The 24,541-nt window shown below is 39.4% G+C and overlaps 1 protein-coding gene across 6 annotated transcripts in view; it reads left to right on the top strand.

Moving 5' to 3' along the window:
* The window catches only part of SOAT1 (sterol O-acyltransferase 1), a 56,530-nt gene that overhangs the window by 20,677 nt on the left and 11,312 nt on the right, over positions 1-24,541 (top strand). For all 6 annotated transcript variants that reach the window (XM_089910675.1, XM_089910668.1, XM_089910663.1 and 3 more), the window contains 4 exons: positions 4,833-4,891; positions 21,762-21,910; positions 23,083-23,142; positions 23,870-23,977. In XM_089910675.1, the coding sequence (XP_089766801.1) occupies positions 4,833-4,891; positions 21,762-21,910; positions 23,083-23,142; positions 23,870-23,977 (376 nt within the window). The remainder of the gene's footprint in view (positions 1-4,832; positions 4,892-21,761; positions 21,911-23,082; positions 23,143-23,869; positions 23,978-24,541) is intronic.

The raw sequence follows: 24,541 nt of genomic DNA, 5'->3' as shown, positions 1-24,541 counted from the left end.
TTTTATTGCAGGCCTGGTTAACGCTAGACAGCAACAGTTTATAGTGGGCCCATTTTCTGTATTATATTTCTGCAGTGCATGGCAGTTTGAAATCAGAGAAAGCAGATAGCAAGCAATATCTGGGATTGGGATGTGGCTAGGTGGGTCCAAGAAATTAGTGGTGTTGATGAGGGAAGGATAGAAATAATGACAGAGGGTTAGTGACTCTAGCAAAGACTCACTTTGCACCTGTTTTTAGTTTTTCATGTGGTTCCCAGGAAATTTTAAATTACATAATGTGGTTCACATTATGTTTCTGTTGGGCAGCACTGATCTAGAAAGTAACTGGTAACCTAGAAGGTAAGGAGTTAAAAGCTGCCCTTAGGCAAAAGTCTATATTAAGTACAGTATTGTAAAGCAAAGAGAGCTTGGCACTTAGAGGCATTTGACTCAGGGTCAAGTCCCAGAAAACCCAAGTCCTTACAAGCCTTCATGCTGTTTCCATTGCCTGAAATAATCTTTCTAATACCTTGTGCACTGTGATTTTTCTTTATCAGTTGAGTCAGCTCAAATATTGACTTGCTCTGCAAAAGCTCTCTCCACCCTGATGATCCCACAGCCCTTCTGTGTATTGTAATTATCTATGTTTGCATACTTCTATTGAGATCCTAAAGGAGGGGTTTGGAATACATGCCTAGTACCCCGTATGTATTGGGTTCTCAGAGGGTTTTTATTAAGTGAGTGAGTATATAATTGAATGAATAAATGCGTTACTAATTTAATAAGCTTGGTTATTTATCTTTTCCTTCTGGGTAACATTGGCAGTACATTTGGCATAGTAGCGTAAGTATAGGATTGTTACAGGAATCAGATTTGGTGAAGAGCCATGAAGAAGCAACCCTAGTAGAAAGGCACAACTTTCTGGAGCTGTTTAGTGTGGGCTCTGTTGCTCTCATTTCAGTCCTACTAAAGGTGTCACTATAATAGCACAGTGCAATAAATGATCTTTTATTCTACATAAAGATTATGTACAGTCTCTCTTTTTTTTTTAAGGTGGTAAAGCATGTAATAATTTTAGGAAGGTCTTTATCAAAACTGGTTCAAATTAGATTTTTGATACTTCAAGGAGTAAATTTTTAAATACTCAATTCAATGTTGTAGACTTTACAAGTGTGAGGTAGTGTTCATGAAGATAAATGTCGCAAGCCTGACTTCTTAGAGATAAGAGGGTTAGGAAAAAACAAAATCTAGAGGAGCTTTCTTTAAGGATTTATCTTTGGGTCTACTAATAGGTATTATCAGTTAATGATCAGTTATCAGTTAGTGATATTAATAGATCTAGGCAGGTATTTCAGAAATTGCATGACCCTCAGTCCTGGCTTATCCCTATTTCATGGTCAATGTTTTAGAAATTTAGAAACCTTGAGTTGATTTATGTGGTTGGGTGTCTGTACATAGTTCTTTATTTTTATTTTATTTTTATATATTTTAAACATTTATTTATTTATTTATTTATGGCTGTGTTGGGTCTTTGTTGCTGTGCGCGGGCTTTCTCTAGTTGCGGCCAGTGCGGGCTACTCTTCGTTGCGGTGCACGGGCTTCTCATTGCAGTGGCTTCTCTTGTTGTGGAGCATGGGCTCTAGGTGCACGGGCTTCAGTATTTGTGGCACGTGGGCTCAGTAGTTGTGGCGCAGGGGCTTAGTTGCTCTGCAGCTTGTGGGATCTTCCCAGACCAGGGATGGAACCCATGTCCCCTGCATTGGCAGGTGGATTCTTAACCATTGTGCCACCAGGGAAGTCCCTGTATATAGTTCTTTAAATCACTGGATGTTAGCTTTTAGAGTATTATTCTTTTGATTTTTATGACATTTAAGTTTGGGTGGGTAGCAAGAAAGTAATTTTGAATATTGTGTGAGGTTAGTTTTAAGCTGAAAGAAAATGAATTGAATTGGATTTTTAATATATTTTTCTTTGACTTTATATAACTTTACTGTCACTTGGAGCGGGGCCTTTAGAGATTCTAGTCTAAGTGAGAAAAAACTCTTTCCCTGCTTTCCAGACCCTGACTCCTCAAAGCCAGTTTGAATGGTGGTTAGGTTATTTATGGATAGACAGATTCCTTTTGGGAATGATGCACAGGTAGTGAGAATTAATCTTTGGCATCTTCTTCCCCATCCCCCTATGGTAATTAGTTGAAGGGAAGACGTTTCTGTATTCATTTATTTATGAAGTAAATAGCTTATTTATGAATCCATGGTCTGATCATAGATGGTAGAGAACTAAATAAAAGTATTTTTACAGCTGATGGAAAAATCAAATGGATATTTGTTTTACCTTCATATTTCTTACCTAATAAGTTACCAATTTGGGAATATTTTCAAAATTTATCCTCTCCTGTCCATTCTCAGCGCTATTGTTTTGGCTTATGGCGACATCATTTCTTGTCAGGATTTATTGCATTTCTCTTATGTGGTCCTTTCTTCCTCTCCTGCCAGAGAGTGGGGTTTTCCAATATCAGATCAGTTACTCTTCTGCTTAAAATTCTTAGTTTCCTCAAAGCCCTTGTTGTGATACGCACAGGCTCTCTGTGATATGACCTCTAGCCTCCTTCCCAGTCATAAACTTCACTATTATCAACAGTTGAAGATATTATTTCACTGTTTGCCGGCTTCTGTTGTTGGTGTTGATGAGTCAGGCACTCAGCATAATGGCAATTCTCTTGAAGGTGATATTTTCTTCCTGGGTGCTTTTAAGGGTCCTTTTGTTTTGTGTTTTGTTTTTAAATAAACCTCTGTGTTACACAGTTTCACTATGATGTATCTTTACCCTGCTTGGGATTCTTTGATCTTCCTTTGAGGATTGGCTTTTTTTTTAACACTTCCAGAAAGTTCTCGGCCATTATTACTTCAAATTTTTCCTCTCCTTATAGAGCTTTCATTAGGTGCATTTTGGACCTTCACATTCTCCATGCCTTTTTTCCAAGTGGAATATTGTGAAACGATATAAAGAATCAAAATGTCCAATAGAGGATTAAATAAATTCTGTTTCAGGCATAAAAATAGAATAGTAGACCAATAAAAATGATGTGGAAGAATATATAATGATATGCAAAGATACTAACAATATGTTAAATGAAAACAGGTTACCAAACAGTATTCATAATGACTCTGTTTTTATAGTATGTATATTTATAATATTATATTTAATATTATTATTTAATTTTTGCCAAAGTAAAAGGACAAATAATATTTACCAAAATGTTAAAATTAGTTGCTTGAATATCATAGGATAATGAGCGATCTTATTAGATCATTTTTTGGAGGCTTGGATTTTTAATTTTCTATAAATGAGAGGGGGGTTTTCATTTCTCTTGTGTATTTACCTAGGGGTGGAATTTCTGGGTTAAATGGTACCTCTGTGTTTACCTTTTGAGGAACTTCCAGACTTTTTCAAAAGCATTGTGTCATTTTACATTCTCACCAGCAATGTAGGAGCGTTTTAATTTCTCCATGTTCTGGTCAAAGCTTTTTTCTCCTCACTTAAAAAAACTGTTTTGGGACTTCCCTGGTGGCGCAGTGGTTAAGAATCCTCCTGCCAATGCAGGGGACGTGGGTTCGATCCCTGGTCCAGGAAGATCCCACAACTTCTCAGTTGCTTCCAGGTCTCTGGAGCAACTGAGCCCGTGGGCCACAACTACTGAGACTGTGCTCTAGACCCTATGAGCCACAACTACTGAGCCCATGTGCTGCAACTACTGAAGCCTGCGCACTCTAGGGCCCGCGTGCCGCAACTACTGAAGCCCGTGCGCCTACAGCCTGTGCTCCCCAGCAAGAGGAGCCACCGCAATGAGAAGCCCGTGCACCACAACGAAGGGTACCTCCTACTCACCACAACTGGAGAAAGCCCACACACAGCAATGAAGACCCAACACAAACAAAAAAATTTTTAAAATAGTAAATAATAAACTCTGTTTTATTTGTACCAAGCTTATAAACATCATTGTTACAAGTGTTTATTAACACTCTCTAATTGTATTACAGAAATGCTATCACATCCAATCCCTGAAATAATGCTCTTCTCAAAATTTCCTGCTTGTACAACTCTTTTTCTAGCTTTATTGAGATAATTGACACATAACATTGTATTAGCTTAAGGTGTACAATGGCCAACACTTATGTGTTTTGATTATAACCATCCTAGTGGGTATGAAATGATATTTCTTTGTGGTTTTGATTTGCATTTCCCTGATGGCCAGTGATATTGAGCATCTTTTCAGATGGTATTGACCATTTGTATATCTTTTTTGGAGACGTGTCTTTTCAGATGCTTAAGTTGGACTATTCGTCTTTACCATTGAGTTGTAGGAGTTCTTTACATATTCTGGATGCAGGTTCCGGATCAGATTTGCAAGTGTTTTTCCCCGTTTTGCATCTTTTTACTTCTTTGGAGCAGAAACTTTTTTTTTTTTAATTTTTGACCAAGTCCGATTTATTTAGTTTTTCTATTGTTGCTTGTACATTTTACTACTCATAGTTGCAGGATCCATTCACAGAAACTAATTTCCTCTACTGTCAGAATTTCCTATACTGTCAGCATCCTATGATTAATATAGTTGTAAGTGCTGTGTGTACATATAGTAGTTTTGTTTTTTTTCGACTTAGCATTTTTATGTATAAATTTCCTTCTATTTATATTGCCCATGCTTCATTTTTAAGAGTTGTGTCATGTTTTGTGGTTGTACCATAGTTTACATAGTCGTCATCTTTTGCTTGTTTTTCAACTTCACGATTTAAATAATGTTGATAGGTAACTATCTCCATCAACTTAAAAGTTATATTTTTTTCTTTCCTTAGGTCGGATTGATTTAAAACAGCTGATAGCAAAGAAGATACAGTTGACAGCAGAGGCAGAGGTAAGTAACTCCCTCTTCCAGAAACAAAAATGTAGAGTTTTAGGGTAAAGAGTTTTATTCAGTACAATTTTTAATGCTAAACTGTGTAAAGAGTTATTTACCTTTCTTAGCAGTCGACATGAAATAGGAAAATAAGGTCTGCCATCTTGTCATCCTACGTAAGAACCAGATTGTTTTTTGTTTTTTTTTTCTGTACTATCATCCATCACTCTCATTTTCTGGCTTTTAACAGTAAAACTCAATTTTAGCAAACATGATACAGTTGAATGCTTGTGTAAGTGCTTGTGTAGGTGCTTTATGAAAGTATCTATCATGTTTCATAGTAAATAATAGGCCTTCAATAAACATTGAATCTGAATTTAGAAGTAGATTCCCTGTTATGGAAGTAGAAGAGATAGAAATATCAACTCACAAACAACATCAAGACATTTCAGGGAATTCCTGGCGGTCCAGCAGTTAGGACTTGACGCTTTCACTGTGGTGGCCCGAGTCCAGTCCTTGGTTGGGAAACTAAGATCCTGGAAGCTGTGCGGCACAGCCCCAAAATAACTAAATAACAGACGTTTCAAGCAGGGCAAACAGTTCTACAAGTTAGAATTCAGCAGTGACCTCAGGAAATTCTGGAGGACAAAGAACACTTAAAAAAAAAACAGCAAAAAAAACTGGGACTTCCCTGGTGGCACAGTGGTTAGGAGTCCTCCTGCCAATGCAGGGGACACGGGTTCGCGCCCTCATCTGGAAGATCCCACATGCCATGGAGCAACTAAGCCCGTGCGCCTCAGCTACTGAGCCTGCGCTCTGCAGCCCGCGAGCCACAACTACTGAGCCTGCATGCCTAGAGCCTGTGCTCTGCAGTGGGAGAGGCCACCACAGTGAGAGGCCCACACACTGCAGTGAGGAGTGACCCCCACTTGCCGCAACTAGAGAGAGCCCGCACGCAGTGACGAGGACCCAATGCAGCCAAAAATAAATTTAAAAAATAAATAATTTTATATAAAAACAATCTAATACTCTGTGTGCCAAATGTAAGTTGACTTCAAATCCAAGGCAGCCTCTCGTTTTCCCAATAAGATCACTTCCAAAATTTCTAAGGTTTTAAGAGTCCTTTGAAATACATGTCTGTTATTCTTTTTAAAAATTTATTTCAGTGAATGGTTTCCTCCAAGCATGTGAATAACTTGTACTAACATAGGCTTAGTGGAAATGCTTGGGTTTTGGAGTCAGACAGACCCACCTCTATAACCTACCTTGTGAACTTAGGCAATTTGCTTATCAGTTTATTCATTCCCTGACACTGTTTTGAACACCTTCTACATGTCAGGCTCTGTTATTAGCCCTGGGATACATAACTAATCAAAATAAAGGGCCCTTTCTTCAGGAAGCTCACATTCTAACACAGGAGATTAGTCAGTAAATAATAAACCTGAAAAGCAAATGACTTATATGGTACAAAAATACATAAGTGCTCAGCAAAAGAAAAAAAATTATTGGCCAACTTGAACATATAAACATCCAATGATGTGGATGAAATAGCCCTGTTTTTATTAATTTAGTTACGTATGCATGCATGCATATATGCATTTATATAGAATACTGTAAATTTCGATATTTTTATCCTGTTTCATAAAACAGTATATGCAAGATTGTTTGCATTCACTTTGATATTAGTGTCTTTGTAATTGTGAGAGCTAGTTTTTCAGTTATTTCCAGTCCTGGGGTATTTTCACTGTCATCTCGTTTGTTGGAGATCCAGCACTTTTTGAGTCCAGGGATGGTGCTCTCACTAGACATTTTACTACAAGTACCTATTTGCTTAACATTGTGATATCTCCCTGCCCTCCCCCCCCAATTCCGGAGGTATATATGTGTTTTCTACAATATAAGCACTTTACATTGCTTTATAAAGTGGTATTCAAAAGGTATATTGACTATACTTGAAACTGAGAGTCTAGACGTCTAGTTAATAGTGTGTTACATTTTATTTTTCCTGATTCCATTAGGTTACCTGCGTAAGCCTTTAAAACTACAGTGATCAAGGCCATTTCTGGTGAATGTCTTTTCCAGTTAAAAATTTGTTGTCCCATTATAAGAGATTGAAGACTTGATGATTTGGTAACTTGCACTTCTCTGAGGGCTAATTTATAATTTTGGCTAACAAAAGAAAACTCTTTAGTTTGCAGGCATATGTGCTATTTTTAAGGACCCACTCTTGCAAATTTAGTCATTACAATGAAGAAATTTTGTTTTTATGGCTTACCAGAGTATTCCTGACCTTTATTCCTCTAGACGGGCTGGACACCTTCCATTCCTTTTCAGATTCCCCTTCTGTTCCTCTTCTGCTCCTTGTCCCCTTCCCAGAAAGAACACAAAGCCCTTATTGTGCTCTGCTTGTGAGGGAACGTTTTCACATTCGTGAAAGTGCAGTCCATCCCTGCTGTCATTGCTATTTATTTTAAAAATCTGAGGTGGGAGGGGAATTAAAAAAATATATAGCATCAGTAACCCAAAGAGGAAAGGGAATGTAGAGTGAGAAGAAAAAGGGGAGGGGAGAGGGGGAATGGAGGGAATGTTTCAAGGACTTAAGTTGAAACTTTGTTTTTAAAGAGAATATTCTACTTCTCTACTTTATATATGAATCAGTGAATAATATTATTCTTTAGTTTGGTCAGTTGGAAAGATTTGAAGGAGAGAGAAAGAAATGGATGAAGTAAGGGAATAGAAGCGGAGGGAAAGGTAGAGGTTGGTTTAGCTAGTATTATTTATTACTCTGTGTTGTGCAAGACTTGTTCCCAGTCATTGAAGGAGGGCATGGCTTGAACAGAGGTATGGAGCAAAGAAACTTAAACTGTGTCTTGGAAATTACACTTGATTAGCATCTGTGCCCCTGGTGGAGCATGACAGAAAGAAAAATAAAATTTGGGCCAGATTGTAAGCCTTTTTTTTCCTATCTTCATGCCCTTGTTCATGAAGCTCTTCCTACTTGAAATTTCCTTTAACTTCCTACCTTCACCAATCAAAATACTATATATCCTTCAAATTCTCACTCAAATGCTGCTGCTTCTAAAGTTTTCTAGGGCTTCCCTGGTGGCGCAGTGGTTGAGAATCTGCCTGCCAATGCAGGGGACACGGGTTTGAGCCCTGGTCTGGGAAGATCCCACATGCCGCGGAGCAGCTGGGCCCGTGGGCCACAACTACTGAGCCTGCGCGTCTGGAGCCTGTGCTCCGCAACAAGAGAGGCCATGATAGTGAGAGGCCCGCGCACCGCGATGAAGAGTGGCCCCCGCTCTCCGCAACTAGAGAAAGCCCTCGCACAGAAACAAAGACCCAACACAGCTATAAATAAATTAATTAATTAAATTTTAAAAAAATTTAAAGTTTTCTAAATACCCCAGCTTGAAATGATGTCCTCCCTTTTATACTTCTAAGGTCTTAGCATATACTCTATTTGTTATACACTGCTTGTTCTGAGTGAATCACCAAAATTCCTTTGGGGAACTTATGGATGATTTGACTTAGGAGTGTTTTAATTGGCAATTTGGTATCTGAAGAGATTGAACATCTTGCCATTATTAATTGCAGCGTTTTTGAGGGAGATACATTAGGAATGCTATACTGATATCAAAGTTGAAGATACTCTATAGAGTTTGGAAACACTGAGACCAGATTGGAAGCTACTGTAATATTTTAGTATTCTAGACTGAGTAAATAGGGACAGGGAGGAGAAGGGAACTGCATTTAGAAGTCCTGTTATGGGCTAGGCCTTATATTAGGTAGGTGCTTTATGTATGTAATCTTATTTACTTAAATTATCCCATTCATAACAGTGATGTCTAACTGGTTATGTTTTTTTGTTGTTTTGCTTTGTTAGTAACATTTACTAATATGCAATGACCACTGAGGTGGCAGGTATGTGAATATTGTTCAGAGCCATGAAATTTACTTGTTCTTTTCCCTTGTGGGTTTTTAGAAATAATTTTAGAGACAAATGAAAATGAACAATCTTTCTAGTCATTTGTAATTTGGTGTCATGTTCCAACCCAGCTGGCCACTCTTACCCTAATGTTTAAAGTAAGAACACTGGACTAGTTATCTCCGGGGTCCCCTTCAGCTCTAACAATCTGTGTCATCATTGTGTAGCTAACTTAAACTTTTGCTCCTAATTCTCTACTTCCTGTTGTAAAGGGAATAGATAGCCTATAGCTCTTACTGGGCAACTCTTTCGGCTCCATGGCACTAGAGTTGTTAGATAAAATACAGTATGCCTAGTTAAATTTGAATTTCAGGCAAACCACAGATAGTTTGTTGGTCATCATGCAATATTCGGGACATACCTAGACTAAAAAAGTTAGTTGTTTATCAAATTCAAATTTAACCAACTGTCCTAAATATATATATTGGGGGGGTGTCTCCTATATTTTTATTTGCTAAATATGGCAACTTACAAAGAATTCAGTGAAAATTTATATGTACAGATAGAGGAGCTCCTATTAAGGAAAGGTGTGAAGAAGGTTGTCAAGTACTGAGCAAGCTCTTTAGTCCTAAGGGAAGAGAAATGAGAGAGGTGATGACATTAGTGGGTTGAACTGATTGAATTTTTTAAGGTCACTTCTAGGTCTAAATGCTGTCATAAAAAAAACTTTGAAGTACTTAATTAAAAAAAAATATGGTGCTAGTGGGGTCATAGAGCACTGTGTAACTCTGAATCGTGACCTTTTGAAATCCTTAGAATTGTGTTGTAACAAGCCTTTTAAGATCTTGGAACAGTCCAAGGGAGATTCAAATGATTAGGTTCCAACCAGCTACATCAGAGCTACATTCTCTACATTAGTAGAGAAATTAGCTTTGTTTAACATTGTTTTATATTTTTTCTGTTGGTTGCAGATAACAGAAACCTACTTTGCCTTATTTAAGCATAAAAGGAAGTGTATTTGAAAGATGAATGTATCTCATAGAATCCTAGGAGAAGTCAAACACACTCAGGCTTTGGAAAGGATATTTATTTTAATGGCAAGAGTTCAGCTATTTCTGAATTTTTCAGTTAATAATGTTTCCAGTCACGCTTTCTAAGCTCAGAGTTTCAGGTCTATGAGAGAGAGAACTGAATTTTGTTCAGAAGGGCAGGGCCATATAGTACAGCCCCAACCTGGACATGGGGTGCCTGTCCTCACCTTTGAGGACAGTTTCCAGAGGAAAGTGAGTATGTTGAGAAGAGAAAAGAGGATATCTTTACTATCGATGTTTGTAGAACTTTTATTAATGTACACAATTTTATAGAGGAAATGTTAGGTCTAGTGTGAAAATTGAAGGGATGAAAAATTACTTTCTATTCTTCTTAAAAAAATATTTATATTTCGCTTGCTTCTTATATAGCATTTCTAGTGTTGTTTTTCATATTAGTATCTAGTGCAGCTGCCTGACCATTAAATGAGCAATCTGTAATGAGTACGACTCAAATGGCATGTCTGCAAACGAGGCCTCCTCTTCATGGCTTATCACTTGTTCAAGTAAAGTAAGAAGTTTTTGGATAGTGCCAACTTATTTGATTTGTTGGCAGACTGCTGGAAAGACAAGTCGAAGGGTTTTCTGCCCAGAAATTCTTTGATCATTTGTATAAGTTGAGATTAGCTTGTGCCGTAATAGCAACACAAGATGAACACAAGTAATTGTGGCTTAAACAAGATAGAAGTGCATTTTCCTCTTGTAGAAATGATCCAGAGGTGAGAAGTCCACAGCTGGTATGGTGACTCTGGTCCTCAGCGACTCCTCCTTCTACCTCCCTGCCTCACCATTTGTAGGCTGTGATTTGTCTTCTCATTGTCCAAGTGGCTTCAGCCATTTCATCTGAGTTTCAAAGAGCAGAATTGATGTAGGGGAAGAAAGGGGGCAAGGAACAGGTACCAGCTGTCTTTTTTTTTTTTTGCGGTATGCGGGCCTCTCACTGTTATGGCCTCTCCCGTTGCGGAGCACAGGCTCCGGACACGCAGGCTTAGCGGCCATGGCTCATGGGCCCAGCCGCTCCGCGGCATGTGGGATCTTCCCGGACTGGGGCACGAACCCATGTCCCCTGCATCGGCAGGCGGACTCTCAACCACTGCGCCACCAGGGAAGCCCCCCAGCTGTCTTTTAAGGAAGTTTTTCTGGAGGTTTTGTCAAACCGATTCTGCTTGTACCTCATTGGCAAGAACTTAGTTACCTGGCCACACCTAGGTGCAAAGGGAGACTGGGAAATTTATTGATTCTGGGCATTTAGGTGCCCAGGTAAAAATTAGGGGTTCTAGTACTAAGGAAGGGGGTGAGAAACGATAGGTTGACAATTAACAGTCACTATAATAACTATCCATTGTAGTTTACTACCCCTGATCTTCTGGTCAAATCTTACCTTCTTTTGGCTGTGTAAGTGTGACTGCATTCTTCTATTTCCCTTTCTGCCTTTTCTCATTTTACTTAAATACATAAATAAATGTATTAGTCTCTAGTCTGCTTTGATGAGCCGTGGGAAAGTCAGTTCATTGTTCTTTATGATTTCATCACTTATTTACAAAATGAAGAAATGTACCTGCCGCATTGCCCCTTAGGAACGTTCAGTAATTTAGTTGCATGAACAACACTTACTTGGTTCCTTTGTCCGTCAGGCACTACATTAGGTGCTGAGATTTTGAAGACGTCGTTTCTGTTCTCGTGCTAGCCGAGAATACTATGTATAAAATGGATAAGCAAGAGGAACAGCAATTGAGTTAGATACCTTTAAAAGGTTCATTGAAAACTATAAGGTGATGTCACTGTAAGTTGGTATTCTTGGTAAGAAATTACATGATTTTAGAGCTCTGTTGAAGATCTTACAGGTGATGGTTACTCTCTGTTTTGTAATGTCTCTGGAAACAAGAAAACACTGTGCTGTGTAGTGTAATTCACTTGGCAGCTTTTTTTTTCCATAGTGCCAAACAAAGATCAGTGGCATCTTAGATAAGGTACTTTCTTTTAGGAAAAAAGTGCAAAGGTTTAAAAGATTTTATGTTAATGTTATGATACCATATCAGAGCAGGAGGATTGTTTCAAGAACAGGAGGAATATATTTTCTTAATTAATGTAGGTTTTTTTTTCTGATTATAGAAGTAATATAGGCTCATTGCAGAAAATTTATGAGACAAAGTATAAAAAGGAAACACTCACCACCCATATGCCCACCACTTGGAGATAATATTTTGGTTTATTTTCTCCCGTAATTTGTTTTCCTTCTTATATCGTATGCACAGATCCAAGTAGACACATGCAGGCATGTGTGTCAGATACATTAGCAAAATCAGCATCCATTTATATATTCAGTTGCATATTTTTCTTAACATCATTTTGTGGCTTTTTTTGTGTCAAAATATTCTTTGAAAATGGGATTTTTAAAAAATTATTTCATGATAGTCATTTGTACAGATGTATCATATGGTAACTACTGGGAATGTAATATTTTTACTCCTTTCTGGTTTTCTAGCATTTGATAATGGCTAATGAAGTGAAGGAGGTAGGCAGTGATGATGAGAAACTGTAATATATACCATTTGGATAGTTAAGATGCAGGAGCTACCTAAGTAGATTAAGGTAAATAAATGTGTTTCAGCTCAGTTTAGACTGATAACAATATGATATCAAGAATATTGTAGTCTAACTTAAATTGGGAAACAGCCCAGGATGAATTTTATTTTAAATAAAAAGGGATTAAAATTCAGAGCTCTAATTTGATTAGTTCCTGGTTTGTCTTGAACCTTTGGCTTCCTGCATTAAGGATTATGTAACAGTTATACTCAAGACTTTTTTTGACTATGTAGGAGGAATTTATTACAGTGCACTGTTTAGGACTTTAAACCTCTTCTACATTGATGCCTGCAAATGAAACGTTTGTAATAGAACTAAGCCAAACAACACCTTTTTACTAGATTACCTACCATTTTCAGGCTACATGTATGTACATCATTGACTTTTTAGGTTTTACTTTTTTGGCTTATGGTGCTAATCATATAGCAACTATTTTATATAAAGTACAGTGGAAAGCAATATAATGTAATGTGAACTCTGAGGTCAGATAGACTGGAGTTCTGATCCTAGTTCTATAGCATACAAGTGGTGACCTTGGGTAAGTCACATCACTTGACTTGTTCACGCTTAGATCTCTCATATGTAAAATAGGAATTCTATTGCCTACTTCAAAGACTGTTTTAAGACTAGAAATAATATTTAAAAGGCCCTAAGAGAGTATCTAGCATAAAGCAGTCATTCAATTATTAACAGCCATTATCAACAATAAGAACAGTAGTGATTTTTAGTCCCTTTCCCTTTATATTTTCCACAGAGAAATCAGGGCTATGTAGTTTTGTTTTGTTTTAGATATCTACTTTCTGCTCTATAATAGATACTGAATAAAGCAAGCAGTAGTATGAGTAGGGGTTTCGGGGGCAGGAGTTGATATCAAAAGCTGTTTGGAAATATATTTAACACCTACAGTCTTGGCAGTTGTTTTGCTGAGAGGTGACTGTAGAGTGGTTAACAAATAGACATGGTTTTAAAGTCAGGTGGGGGAGATAGACATTAAGACACCAAAAAATAGAAATATAAAGCATTTTAGATTGTGTTAAGTACAATGATGGAAAAGAATAAGATGCAGTATATGTTAGAGTGAATTGTTAGGGGAGCCCTCTCTTGGTGATTCAATTTAAACACTGTATTACCTGTTCTGTTGTGTTACTTGCTTTGCCTGAAAAGGTCAGGTTTCTGGTTCCATGCCACTGTGAGGTTAAAAGATTCTCTGTGCAAAGCCGGGCGGTAAATCAGAGAAACAAGTAATTCATGAACTAGTGATATGACCTTGTGGAGTCAGAGTATAATATATATATATATTTAATTTATTTTATTTATTTATTTTTGGCTGCGTTGGGTCTTCGTTGCTGCACGTGGGCTTTCTCAAGTTGCGGCAAGCGGGGCCTACTCTTCGTTGCAGTGCTCGGGCTTCTCATTGTGGTGGCTTCTCTTGTTGTGGAGCACAGGCTCTAGGCACGCGGGCTTCAGTAGTTGTGGCTCGAGGGCTCAGTAGTTGTGGCTTACGGGCTTAGTTGCTCCGCGGCATGTGGGATCTTCCCAGACCAGGGCTCAAACCCGTGTCGCCCTGCATTGGCAGGCGGATTCTTTTTTTTTTTTTTGCGGTACGTGGGCCTCTCACTGTTGTGGCCTCTCCCGTTGCGGAGCACAGGCTCCGGACGCACAGGCTCAGCGGCCATGGCTCACGGGCCCAGCCGCTCCGCGGCATGTGGGATCTTCCCGGACCGGGGCACGAACCCGTGTCCCCTGCATCGGCAGGCGGACTCTCAACCACTGCGCCACCAGGGAAGCCCCGGCAGGCGGATTCTTAACCACTGTGCCACAAGGGAAGCCCAGAGTATAATATTTTGTTTTTTAATTTTTTTTTACTTACTAGATCACCAATTTATTATAAAAGGATATAATAGCTCAGGAACAGCCAGGTGGAAGAGATGCACACGGCAAGTATGGGGAAAGGGTGCGGAGCTTCCATGCTCTCTGAGTGAGCCATTCTCCCTGCGTCACCATGGGTTCACCAACCCGGAAGTTCCAGAGTATAATATTTTATACTCTCTACTCAGAGTATACCTGTTTATTTTGTGTTTCTTTCTCTCAGCCTACTTTATAATTTTTTCATGCCTCTGTAAGGGTTACTTTATCCATAAATGACCCTGCTCTTTTCACATTTTAAGACTCAGTCCAAAGCAACCTCTGTTTGGAAGGCTTTTTAGAAGTGTTCTCTTTCTGAAGTGCAAATCTGAATATGTTTATAAACCTTGTGCTTAAAACATTATTGGCTTTCAGTTGCCCTTAGGATAAAATGAAAAATTCTTAAAATGGGGGAATTCCCTGGTGGTCCAGTGGTTAGGACTCCTCCTTGCTTTCACTGCCGAGGGCCCAGGTTCAATCCCCGGTTGGGGGAACTTCCCTGGTGGTCAGATGGGTAAGACTCCATTCTCCCAATGCAGGGGTCCCGGGTTCAATCCCTGGTTCGGGGAACTAGATCCCACATGCATGCCATAGCTAAGGAGTCCGCATGCTGCAATTGAAGATCCCGTGTGCTGCAACTAAGGCACAGTGCGGCCTAAATCAATCAATCAATTAATCAATCAATCCCCGATTGGGGAACTAAGATCCCACAAGCCGAGTGACATGGCAAAAAAAAACAACAAAAAAACCTTAAAAGACCTGCATGAACTGTAGACCCTGTTTGCTTCTCCAGCCTCATCTCTGATCACTCGTGGTGCCTTCACTGCGTTCCACCCGTAGAATCTTTGCTTCTTGGTGGTTGTTCCCCATTCTTAGAATCTTAGAGGTTGTCTCCTTTAGCTGCTTGTTTTAAAAATGAGGTTCTTTGATAGATTATCTAAGCACCTTGCTTTTCTAGTTTCTAGTTAACTGCCTGCCTCCTTCCTTCTGTCTATCTGTTGTGCTGGGACAATCATATAGTCCATGGGCTGGATGAAATTAATGTTAATAGAGATGAGATTGAGAAGATAAGTAAATTAGAAAGCCTATAAGCTTGTCTCCTTTTCAGGTTACTGATAGAAATTTTTAGACAGATTTGTTGTCACGTTTTGAAGTTCTAATTAACACGAGTTTCATGCAATAGAAGAACTCATTAGAAGGCAGAAGTGGAGCACTTCTTGTACTGTGTTTCCCTCTTACAAAGGGAATGACAGTAATAAGCAGTCACTCTTTATTTCTATCAGTACTTGGATACATGAAAGGAGGAGGCTAAGGAAACTTACTAGTGTCCACAATAGAGTTCTTCCTTGCGTCCCAGTGGCAGCAGCTTCAATCAACTTTAATTCCTAATAGAGAAAGAAGACAAAGGCATCGTTGATGAAAAAAATTAGTAAGTCCTTCTAAGAAAGAAGTGCAAAATTTTATTCGCACCAAATTGAGGAGTATAACCTGGGAACAGCCTCTCAGAAAGCTCCAAGAACTGTCTGCCTGTGAGAGGTCATAGACAGTTATATTAAGTTTTTGAGATAGAGGACTATACTTTAAATGACAGATTATTGACAGTTTATGCAATCCAGATGTAGAGGTACAAAGCAGGTAGTAGGTCATGGTCTTTGGGGCCCCTTACAAGATTAAGAAGGAAGGTTATCTCCTAAGGAGTTGTGACCCTTGATGAGATTAAGAAGGAATGTTATCTCCTAAGGAGGTCTGGTTAATGCACATGCACAATACACACTAAAGGGGAGGGAGGAGGTCCAAACAGGCAAAGAAAAATATTATGTTTAAATCTTTCTCGTCTTGCCATAAAATGTGAATTTTATATCATCAGCATTAAGAAATGCCTTCATGCTGTTGTCGTCAAACCCAAGTTTGTGTGCCTGGTGCAGTGTGAAACCAAACAACCAAAACATCAGAGTTTGGAGCAGAGAAAAGTTTATTGCAAGGACCAAGCAAGTGTTACCCGAAAAACTGGGTTCACTGCTTGGTGGGTGTCAAGCCAAAAGACACAACCAAGGCAGAGAGCGGGAGAAGGATTTATTCCTTTGAGAACACTGGGGATCTTTCCCAAAGCAGTGTCTCCCCAACAGCAAAATTGGGGAAGTTTTAAGCTAAGGGTACATGCATGTTCATGAAGGGGCTTGAGCTGAGAAGCATAGAATTGGGCCAAAGGTCCACAGAGTCTAAGCTTTAGTTGGAGTCATGAGGGTCAACGTCATTATTCCATCCTCCACCCGAGTGAGGGCCTTAGTTTCTGCTGAACTCAAAGATATTATGTATATCCCTTGAGGAGGAACTAAGACTATTGTTTCTTGACTCCTTTTCCTTTGTTCTGCATTCCCTTACTTCCCTTAAGATCATGAATTATGAGATCTGTTCAAGGGCAAGCATTGTGACCAGGCTTAGATCACAGTATTACTCAGGCCAAAAATGGCTTCTCATATGTCAAGAAAGCCATGCCTAGTTTTCTTTCTCCGGGGACCCCCTACCCTATCTGCTTACACAAGGAGAATGGGTGGCTCATGCTCAGAAGACATGAACTCCGGGTGGTTTTCAGGGAAGAGTTTTTAAAGGCAACATTTGGGGTGGCAGCTGTAGGGTGTATGACTTTCTTCTGATTGGTTGGTGGTGAGGTAACAGGGTGCTGTTCCAGGAATCTCAAATCACCCTTCTGGTTGAGACCAGTCTGGGGTCTGAGCCTGCAGTTACCATCTTCCACCTGGAATTGTTCCTTTAGAACAATTTGAAGATATGTATCAGATTGTTATGTATATCCCTTGAGGAGGATCTAGGATTCTGTTTTATTGTTGAACTATCTTCCTTGACTGCTTTTCCTTTGTTTCTGCATTCCCTAATTAGTAACTCTATGAATCTGCCCTTTAGAACTCTGGGAAGGTCTAGGAGGCTCAAGCTTTTTTCCTACAAACAAGAAACAGGAAACACGAAGGCTTTTATACATGGAAGGGCCCCGCAGGTTCCTGCTCAGTTTCACTGTCCACTGAAAGAACAACTCAAAAGGGAAAAGTTGTGAGTTAAGTTTTATTCAGGAACCTTATTCAGGGACCTCATAGCCCAAGAAATAGCCTCTTAGTGGCTCTGAGGAGACTGTTCAAAAGAGGCAGGAGAGGAGCCAGGATATATATGAGATTTTTGCCTGGGAAAAACATGTAGTCAAGCATAGAAGGATTACTGCTAATCACAAAGAATAGACATCTCAAATTAATGATTTTAGTGCTCTTCTATGTATAGGAGGATGCAAGAATCTGGGGCCATTTGAAAATTTTCCTTAGTGTGCAATTTACTGTCTAGGGGTCAGTATATCCAAAGCACAGAATGCTTCCTTGTTTTCTCCATCCTGAATTCCCCTCAAGGGTGGGTGACTGCAGTAGCAGTGGCTTGATCCTTGTAGAACTGGAATGGTGGGCAACATTCTTTGCTTACAGTAGGAGTTTTGGAATATGGGGAGAAAAAGAAGGGGAAAAGAGAATGGTTCGATTGATGAGGAGGGTGAGGATAAGGAGGTTGCTGTAGGCTTTGGAAATTGCAAGTGTTGGGGCATGTATGGCAGTGGCTCCTCTGTGGGCGAGTAGTGAGTAAGGCACAAGAACTTGTGCCGTGAGAAGTTGAGTATTTTTAATTTGAGTTGGGTAGATAAACATCAACTTTTACTGATTTTTTTATAACAATCATTATGGCTTGTTTTTTTTCCCCCGTGCTTCTGGTCTACTTGACCCGATACTTAATTGGGAAGGGTGCTAGTTCCAGAGTATGAGGAATCCTAGTTAAAAGATTCCAGGCTTCTTTTTCAGTGTTGAATAAAATTTCAGTGGACTAGTGTGAAAAGGGGGTAAAGTGTTCAGACCTTACATGGTTTAGCCCCTCTCCTGCCACCCTCCCCCTTCTTTTCTGTCCTCAACTCTTATCACTCTTTTGCTTCAACTATAATGTCCTATTTCCTTGCTATTACTCAAACAGGTCAAGGGTGTTCCTGCCTCAGGGCTTTTTACCCTTACGCTTCTTCTGGTACTTTTCCCACAGGTATCGACTAACTTGCCCTCTTACTTTCTTCAGATCTTATCAAATGTCATCTTATTTTTGAGGCTTTCTCTGACCTCTCTATGAAAAATAGCACCCTCTTTCCCCCAGACCCTTCTCTTTATTTCTTTCCCTAACACCATCTGGCATACTGTATGTCCTGTTTACCCCGACTGGAATTTTAAGTTCCATGAGGACAGGCACTAGGTTTTGTTCATTGTTGTATCTCCAGTGCCTGCAGCAGTGCCCTGAACTACACCTAGCACTTAGTGGAATGAACAAATTCTTTCCCTTCTTCTCTTTTAGTATATTTCTACGTGAGACGGCATTTTTGTACCTGAAAAAAACCTTCATTTATTAAGCAGTCCAGTGCTAGAGCTTAATGAGAAAATAACCACCACCACCACCTCCCGCTCCTTTTTTTTCGAGTGCCACTCTTTTGGGTGTTTGTTTTGTTTTTGGTTAGGGAAGGATTGTAACAGGGAAGAGCCAATTTTGACTCCACATTGGATCTGTTTCTTTTACTTTAACCTTTGCTTTTCGTTGCTTTTGTTATTATACATAATGGCCTGACTCAGGGAACCCTGCCCCTCTGCCTGGCTGTTAAACTAAAGTTCCTCTGTTCAGCTCATAGGGAGACAATCTGACCCTGCCCACCTGTGAATGGCTACAGAAAAGAATAAATTAACACAACCCCTCATATTTTGCAAGACGAATGTCCTTTTTACTTTACTTCCTCACCTCCTCCCCATCTCTTCTATAAAAGAAACTGGCATCCAGACCCCGATAAGATGATTTTTTGGAGACCCCAGTCCTCCATCTTCCTGGTCTGCCGGCTTTCCGAATAAAGTCGTATTCTTTGCCTCAACACCTCATCTCCCGATTTATTGACCTGTTGTGCGGCGAGCAGAGCGAGCTTGGACTCGGTAACAGCATCATGCCTATTGAAAAATTTCAGAATGAAGGTGGGCAGGGTCAGAATGTCTCTCTGTGAGCTGAACGAAGGCCTTTTAGTTTAACAGACAGAGGGACAGGGTTCCCTGTGGCAGGCCATTATGTATGCTTACAGCTATAGACAGTGATTATAATAACAAAAGCAATGAAACGCAAAGGTTAAAGTAAAAGAAACAGATCCAACTTGGAGTCAGAATTGGCTCTTCCTCGTTACAGTTTGGGGGTAGAAGTTTTTATAAGCAAAATTTGGGGTGAGGGCTGTAGGGTGTATGGCTTCCTTCTGGTTGGTTGGTGGTGAGGTAACAGGGCAGTGCTCCAGGAATCTTGCACTCAGCCTAAGGTTGCCATCCTCCATCTGGGTGGGGGCCTTTGTTCTACAGAAGAGCTCAGAGATATAGTATCTTCCTTGAGGAGGAGCCAGGATCCTGTCCCAAGGCTTGCACTATTGTTTCTTGACTGCTCTGCCCTTGTTTCTGCATCCTCTCCCTTCCCTGATAAGCAGCTGTTTGAACCTTCCCTGTGGAACTCAGGGAAGGTCAAGGAGGCTGAATGAAGGCCTATTTCCTACAAACAAGAAATGGGGAACAGAGAAAGGCTTTTGTGCCCAGTTCTCACTGCCCGGGACCCCAAAAACATTTGGGAACTCTGGAAGGAAGTAGTTTGAAAAACCTTCATATAGTTCCATTAGATACATTAATATTTTCAGGCTTTACTTTTTTTTTTTTTTTTTTCTTTTTTCTTTTTTTTGCGGTACGCGGGCCTCTTACTGTTGTGGCCTCTCCCGTTGCAGAGCACAGGCTCCGGACGCGCAGGCTCAGTGGCCATGGCTCACAGGCCCAGCCGCTCCGCGGCATGTGGGATCTTCCCGGACCGGGGCACGAACCCATGTCCCCTGCATCGGCAGGCGGACTCTCAACCACTGCGCCACCAGGGAAGCCCCAGGCTTTACTTTTAAAAGACTTGGCCAAGCTCTTGTTAAAACAGTCCAGAAAAACAAAAACAGAATCCAGAAAAAAGACTACTTCAGATATTTTAGGTTCAACCTAAATAATATAGTTAGAGGAGAGAGCATTTTTTTTTTCTTGAAAAATTAGTAACACTTTGTTTTCCTTTGTGTAGATGAGTCCTGCCAATTTTTTTTTTTTTTTGCGGTACGCGGGCCTTTCACTGTTGTGGCCTCTCCCGTTGCGGAGCGGCCTTGGCTCACGGGCCCAGCCGCTCTGCGGCATGTGGGATCTTCCTGGACCGGGGCACGAACCCGTGTCCCCTGCATCGGCAGGAGGACTCTCAACCACTGCGCCACCAGGAAAGCCCCTGCCAATTTTAAAATACCACAATTTACAATTTGAGCATCCACAGTAGGTGGCCCATTATAATTTGAAGAAAAATTTTTTTTTTGCCTCATACTTTTCAAAAACTAAGTTTTAAAGTGTTAAAATGTATAATAATTCTGTGTTATGAAAGTGTGTGTTGTAGTTAGATAAATATGTAGCTGTGGAGGTAGGAGTATACATTATTGTATAAATGTTGGTATCACAGAGAAATGGCATGACTTAAAGTATTCAATATAAACACTGGACACTTGGCACTGAAGGGGTTGCTTGAGAAGAAAGGGGACTTAAGATTATATAATGGTGACATAATATTGATTTTTGTTTTCCATATAAAAATTTGAAGAGAAAAAAATACTGTCATTTTTAGCATTTCTGTTATTTTGTTTTTGTATATCATTCGTAGGAGTTCATTTAGTAGGTGATTACTTTGATTTATGCCTAAAAGGGTATACATGCTTTTTAAAATTTTTTATTTTATTTATTTTAATTTTTGTGGCTGCGTTGGGTCTTCGTTGCTGCGCGTGGGCTTTCTCTAGTTGTGGCAAGCGGGGGCTACTCTTCGTTGCGGTGCGTGGGCTTCTCATCATAGTGGCTTCTCTTGTTGCAGAGCATGGGCTCCAGGTGCATGGGCTTCAGTAGTTGTGGCTCGTGGGCTCTAGAGTGCAGGCTCAGCAGCTGTGGCACACGGGCTTAGTTGCTCCGTGGCATGTGGGATCTTCCCGGACCAGGGTTCGAACCCGTGTCCCCTGTTTTGGCAGGTGGATTCTTAACCACTGTGCCACCAGGGAAGTCCAAAGGGTATACATTCTTAAAAAGACAAATCATCATGTTGCTTTTTCAGTAGCAGTTTCTGAAACTACAGGTCAGCTATAGAAATCACTTTTCTGTTTTTATTCCTGTGAATTCACTTATCATGGATTCCTTTTGATCCAGCTCTATTTAGGAGAACCCTTTAAAAAATGTCAACAACTCATAAGCTAGTTAGCTCCTAATGCTTTCCTTTATTTGTCTTAAAATTCTAGGAATTGAAGCCCTTTTTTATGAAGGAAGTTGGCAGTCACTTTGATGATTTTGTGACCAATCTCATTGAAAAATCCGCATCATTAGACAATGGTGGTTGTACCCTCACATCCTTTTCTGTTCTTGAAGGAGAGAACAGCCACAGAGCTAAGTAAGTACGAGTAAGTTTCTTTTAATGCACAAGTCAACTCTAGCACAGCTCAGTGGTCTCAATGTGGATTGCACTAAAAAAGCCTGGATTCACACCGCACTACCTTTTATTAGCCATGTATTGCTATTTTAAACAGTTGAAGGGTGGGTTTCTTCATCTTAATACGTGGATTATAACAAACATGCATACCTCATTTAAGACCATGCTGACTTATAAAATAACATAGCTAACACTTGTTGAATGCTTTACATTTAAACCAAACAATGACCCTGTGAGGCACATAATATAACTGCATATTACAGGTTAGGAAACTGAAGCATGAAGCAGTTAAATGTTGTCCAAGATTACACAGTGGGGATTTGAACCCAGTGTCCGTGCTCTTCATTATGTCTCATACTGCCTCTCTATTGTACCCTATACAGTACTTGTAATAAAGTACAGTGCAATTAGTATACGTTATTTTAATTGGTCAGTCATCCAGAGCAGTAGAGGGAAGGCTATCAAAGGCCAGTGTGTGCTAATTTGCCATTTTGTGCTTTCCTTGGTTTTATGCCTCTTTGGTCTCTGTCAGTCTCCTGTTCTGGAGAACTGTTTTGACCAGAATAGCTAACCATAGCAGAAGTGCTAATGGTACTGCAAGAAGCCCTAAAGAAGGTGATAATGTTAGATGTTAAAATGTGAGGTTTTAGTAACTGGAGGTAACCTATTAGATCAGGAGGCTGTTGGGGATTGTTGGAAGACCTTAGGGGAGGGTATCATAAACATCAGTGCAGTTTTGGAGGACAGACCAAAATAGTATGTGAACTGAGTAAAGTATGGCTGGAGGCTTGTCCTTAGAGGTGTTTAGGAGAAGGAAGGGTGGTTGTCAGCCTGTGATGCCAGGAATGCATCTCCATAGGGGCTGGGCTGTGGGGTCTTTTTGAGTGCTGCTCTAGTTAGGTTTGTCTGACATCTCTTCCTTCCTAATCAGATATGTCTGCACCTACCTCACAGCATTGTTCAGAAGAAGCAAATGACAAAACATGCATAAAACCCTAACACAGTACCTGGGTCATAGTGAGAAGGCAGTTAATATTATAAGCTGTAGTTGGTAATATTGCTTTTCTTATCCATAGGTTTACATTTCTTGTAATACTTGAAGTACTCATATTTTAATTTTTTGCTCTTCCCAGAGATCTGAGAGCACCTCCAGAACATGGAAAGATTTTTGTTATAAGGCGATCTCTCTTAGAGTGAGTATTTTTAGTTGCTTTTGTTAATTATTTGCATTTAAAAAAATCAAACTATTCTGATGGTTAGAATCACTGAGTACTCTATGAATGTTTAGTAGCTTTGTTCTGTATTCGTGTAATACATTGGTTTTGATACTTCTTCTTGTACATTTGCCATCTCTTGCTCCTCCTTTCTGAACTTTTGGTTCTGTATCTAGTTTCAAAGGAGGAGTTGGAGGTAAGAATGGTTATTGGTCCTCTGATAAATTCCTTGAAGTTGTGCTGCTAGAACAGAAATTTTCTAATTAGGTAAACCACTTCAAGAGAGTTTCGGTGGTGCTGTCTTCTTGATACATAAATTTTTTTCATCTCTTCTTTGGCTAGCCAACTTTGAGACTTGATAGTTTTCTCAGATTTACTTATTTTAGAACCCCGATTGTGTAGACTTTATGGGGGAAAAAAATAGGAAGTGTAAATTAATTGTGGCAACTTCATTTGTGAACTGAAAATTAAAGGTGCATTTTGAGTAGGTAATGAATGTGTCTTTTGAAATGTTGTCTGAGTTGATTATTTATCATTGATTTCTTCATTAGAATACTGATATTCATGAGTAATGTTCTGTGATTACTGTTTGAGATGTTTTTGGAGTGTGGATTAAGCATCTTCTGAACTGCTTTGAAGTCAAGTCTTTAATATATGGTGTTTTAAAATTAAATATCGATTAATTTTATTGGAACTACATTTACAGTGAGCTGTTTGAGGTGGACCACATCAGAACGATATATCACATGTTCATTGCCCTCCTCATTCTCTTCATTCTCAGCACACTTGTAGTAGATTACATTGATGAAGGAAGGTAAGACAGTATACCTGTTTGCTTAGTTGATGCATGGGGTGTTGGGAGTTTTCACTATATTTAAATTTTGAAAAAAGATGGTTTGGTTAAATTGCTTCAGAAAATCCCAGAGCAGCTGATTTGAGGGTGAGAGTTCTCCCTCCTGAAAAGTACAACTATAAAGAATATTAGAAGCTTTATGACTTTTATTTTTAAAATGGTCTATTTTAATAGACCATCTTAGTAGTTTCTAGGTAGTTTTCCTAAATGAGAGAATATTGTATATATGACTTACCAATTTTTCTGCTATGGTATGCATTTTAGGTTGTTTCTAAAAATAGGTAGTTATTGGAATTTAACGTTTGAAAAACATGATGTTTTTAATATAAAAATCAAATTATAACTAAAAATGACAGTGTGATAATCATACATTGAATTATGTGCTTTATTAGTAAATTAAAATTTGAGATAATCATAATAGTATATTAGATTTTCGAATTGTACTATTTCATTCTGCAAAATCATCTTTTGTACATAAATTATTGCTATTTAAATATTTTAAGTATTTACTTTGCCATAGCGTAT

Source organism: Delphinapterus leucas, chromosome 1, assembly GCF_059928025.1.
Source record: "Delphinapterus leucas isolate spDelLeu-1000000601 "Yukka" chromosome 1, BTC_Dleu_Yukka2, whole genome shotgun sequence".
In the NCBI taxonomy this organism is placed as follows: domain Eukaryota; kingdom Metazoa; phylum Chordata; class Mammalia; order Artiodactyla; family Monodontidae; genus Delphinapterus; species Delphinapterus leucas.
This window is presented reverse-complemented; position numbering and strand designations above follow the sequence as displayed.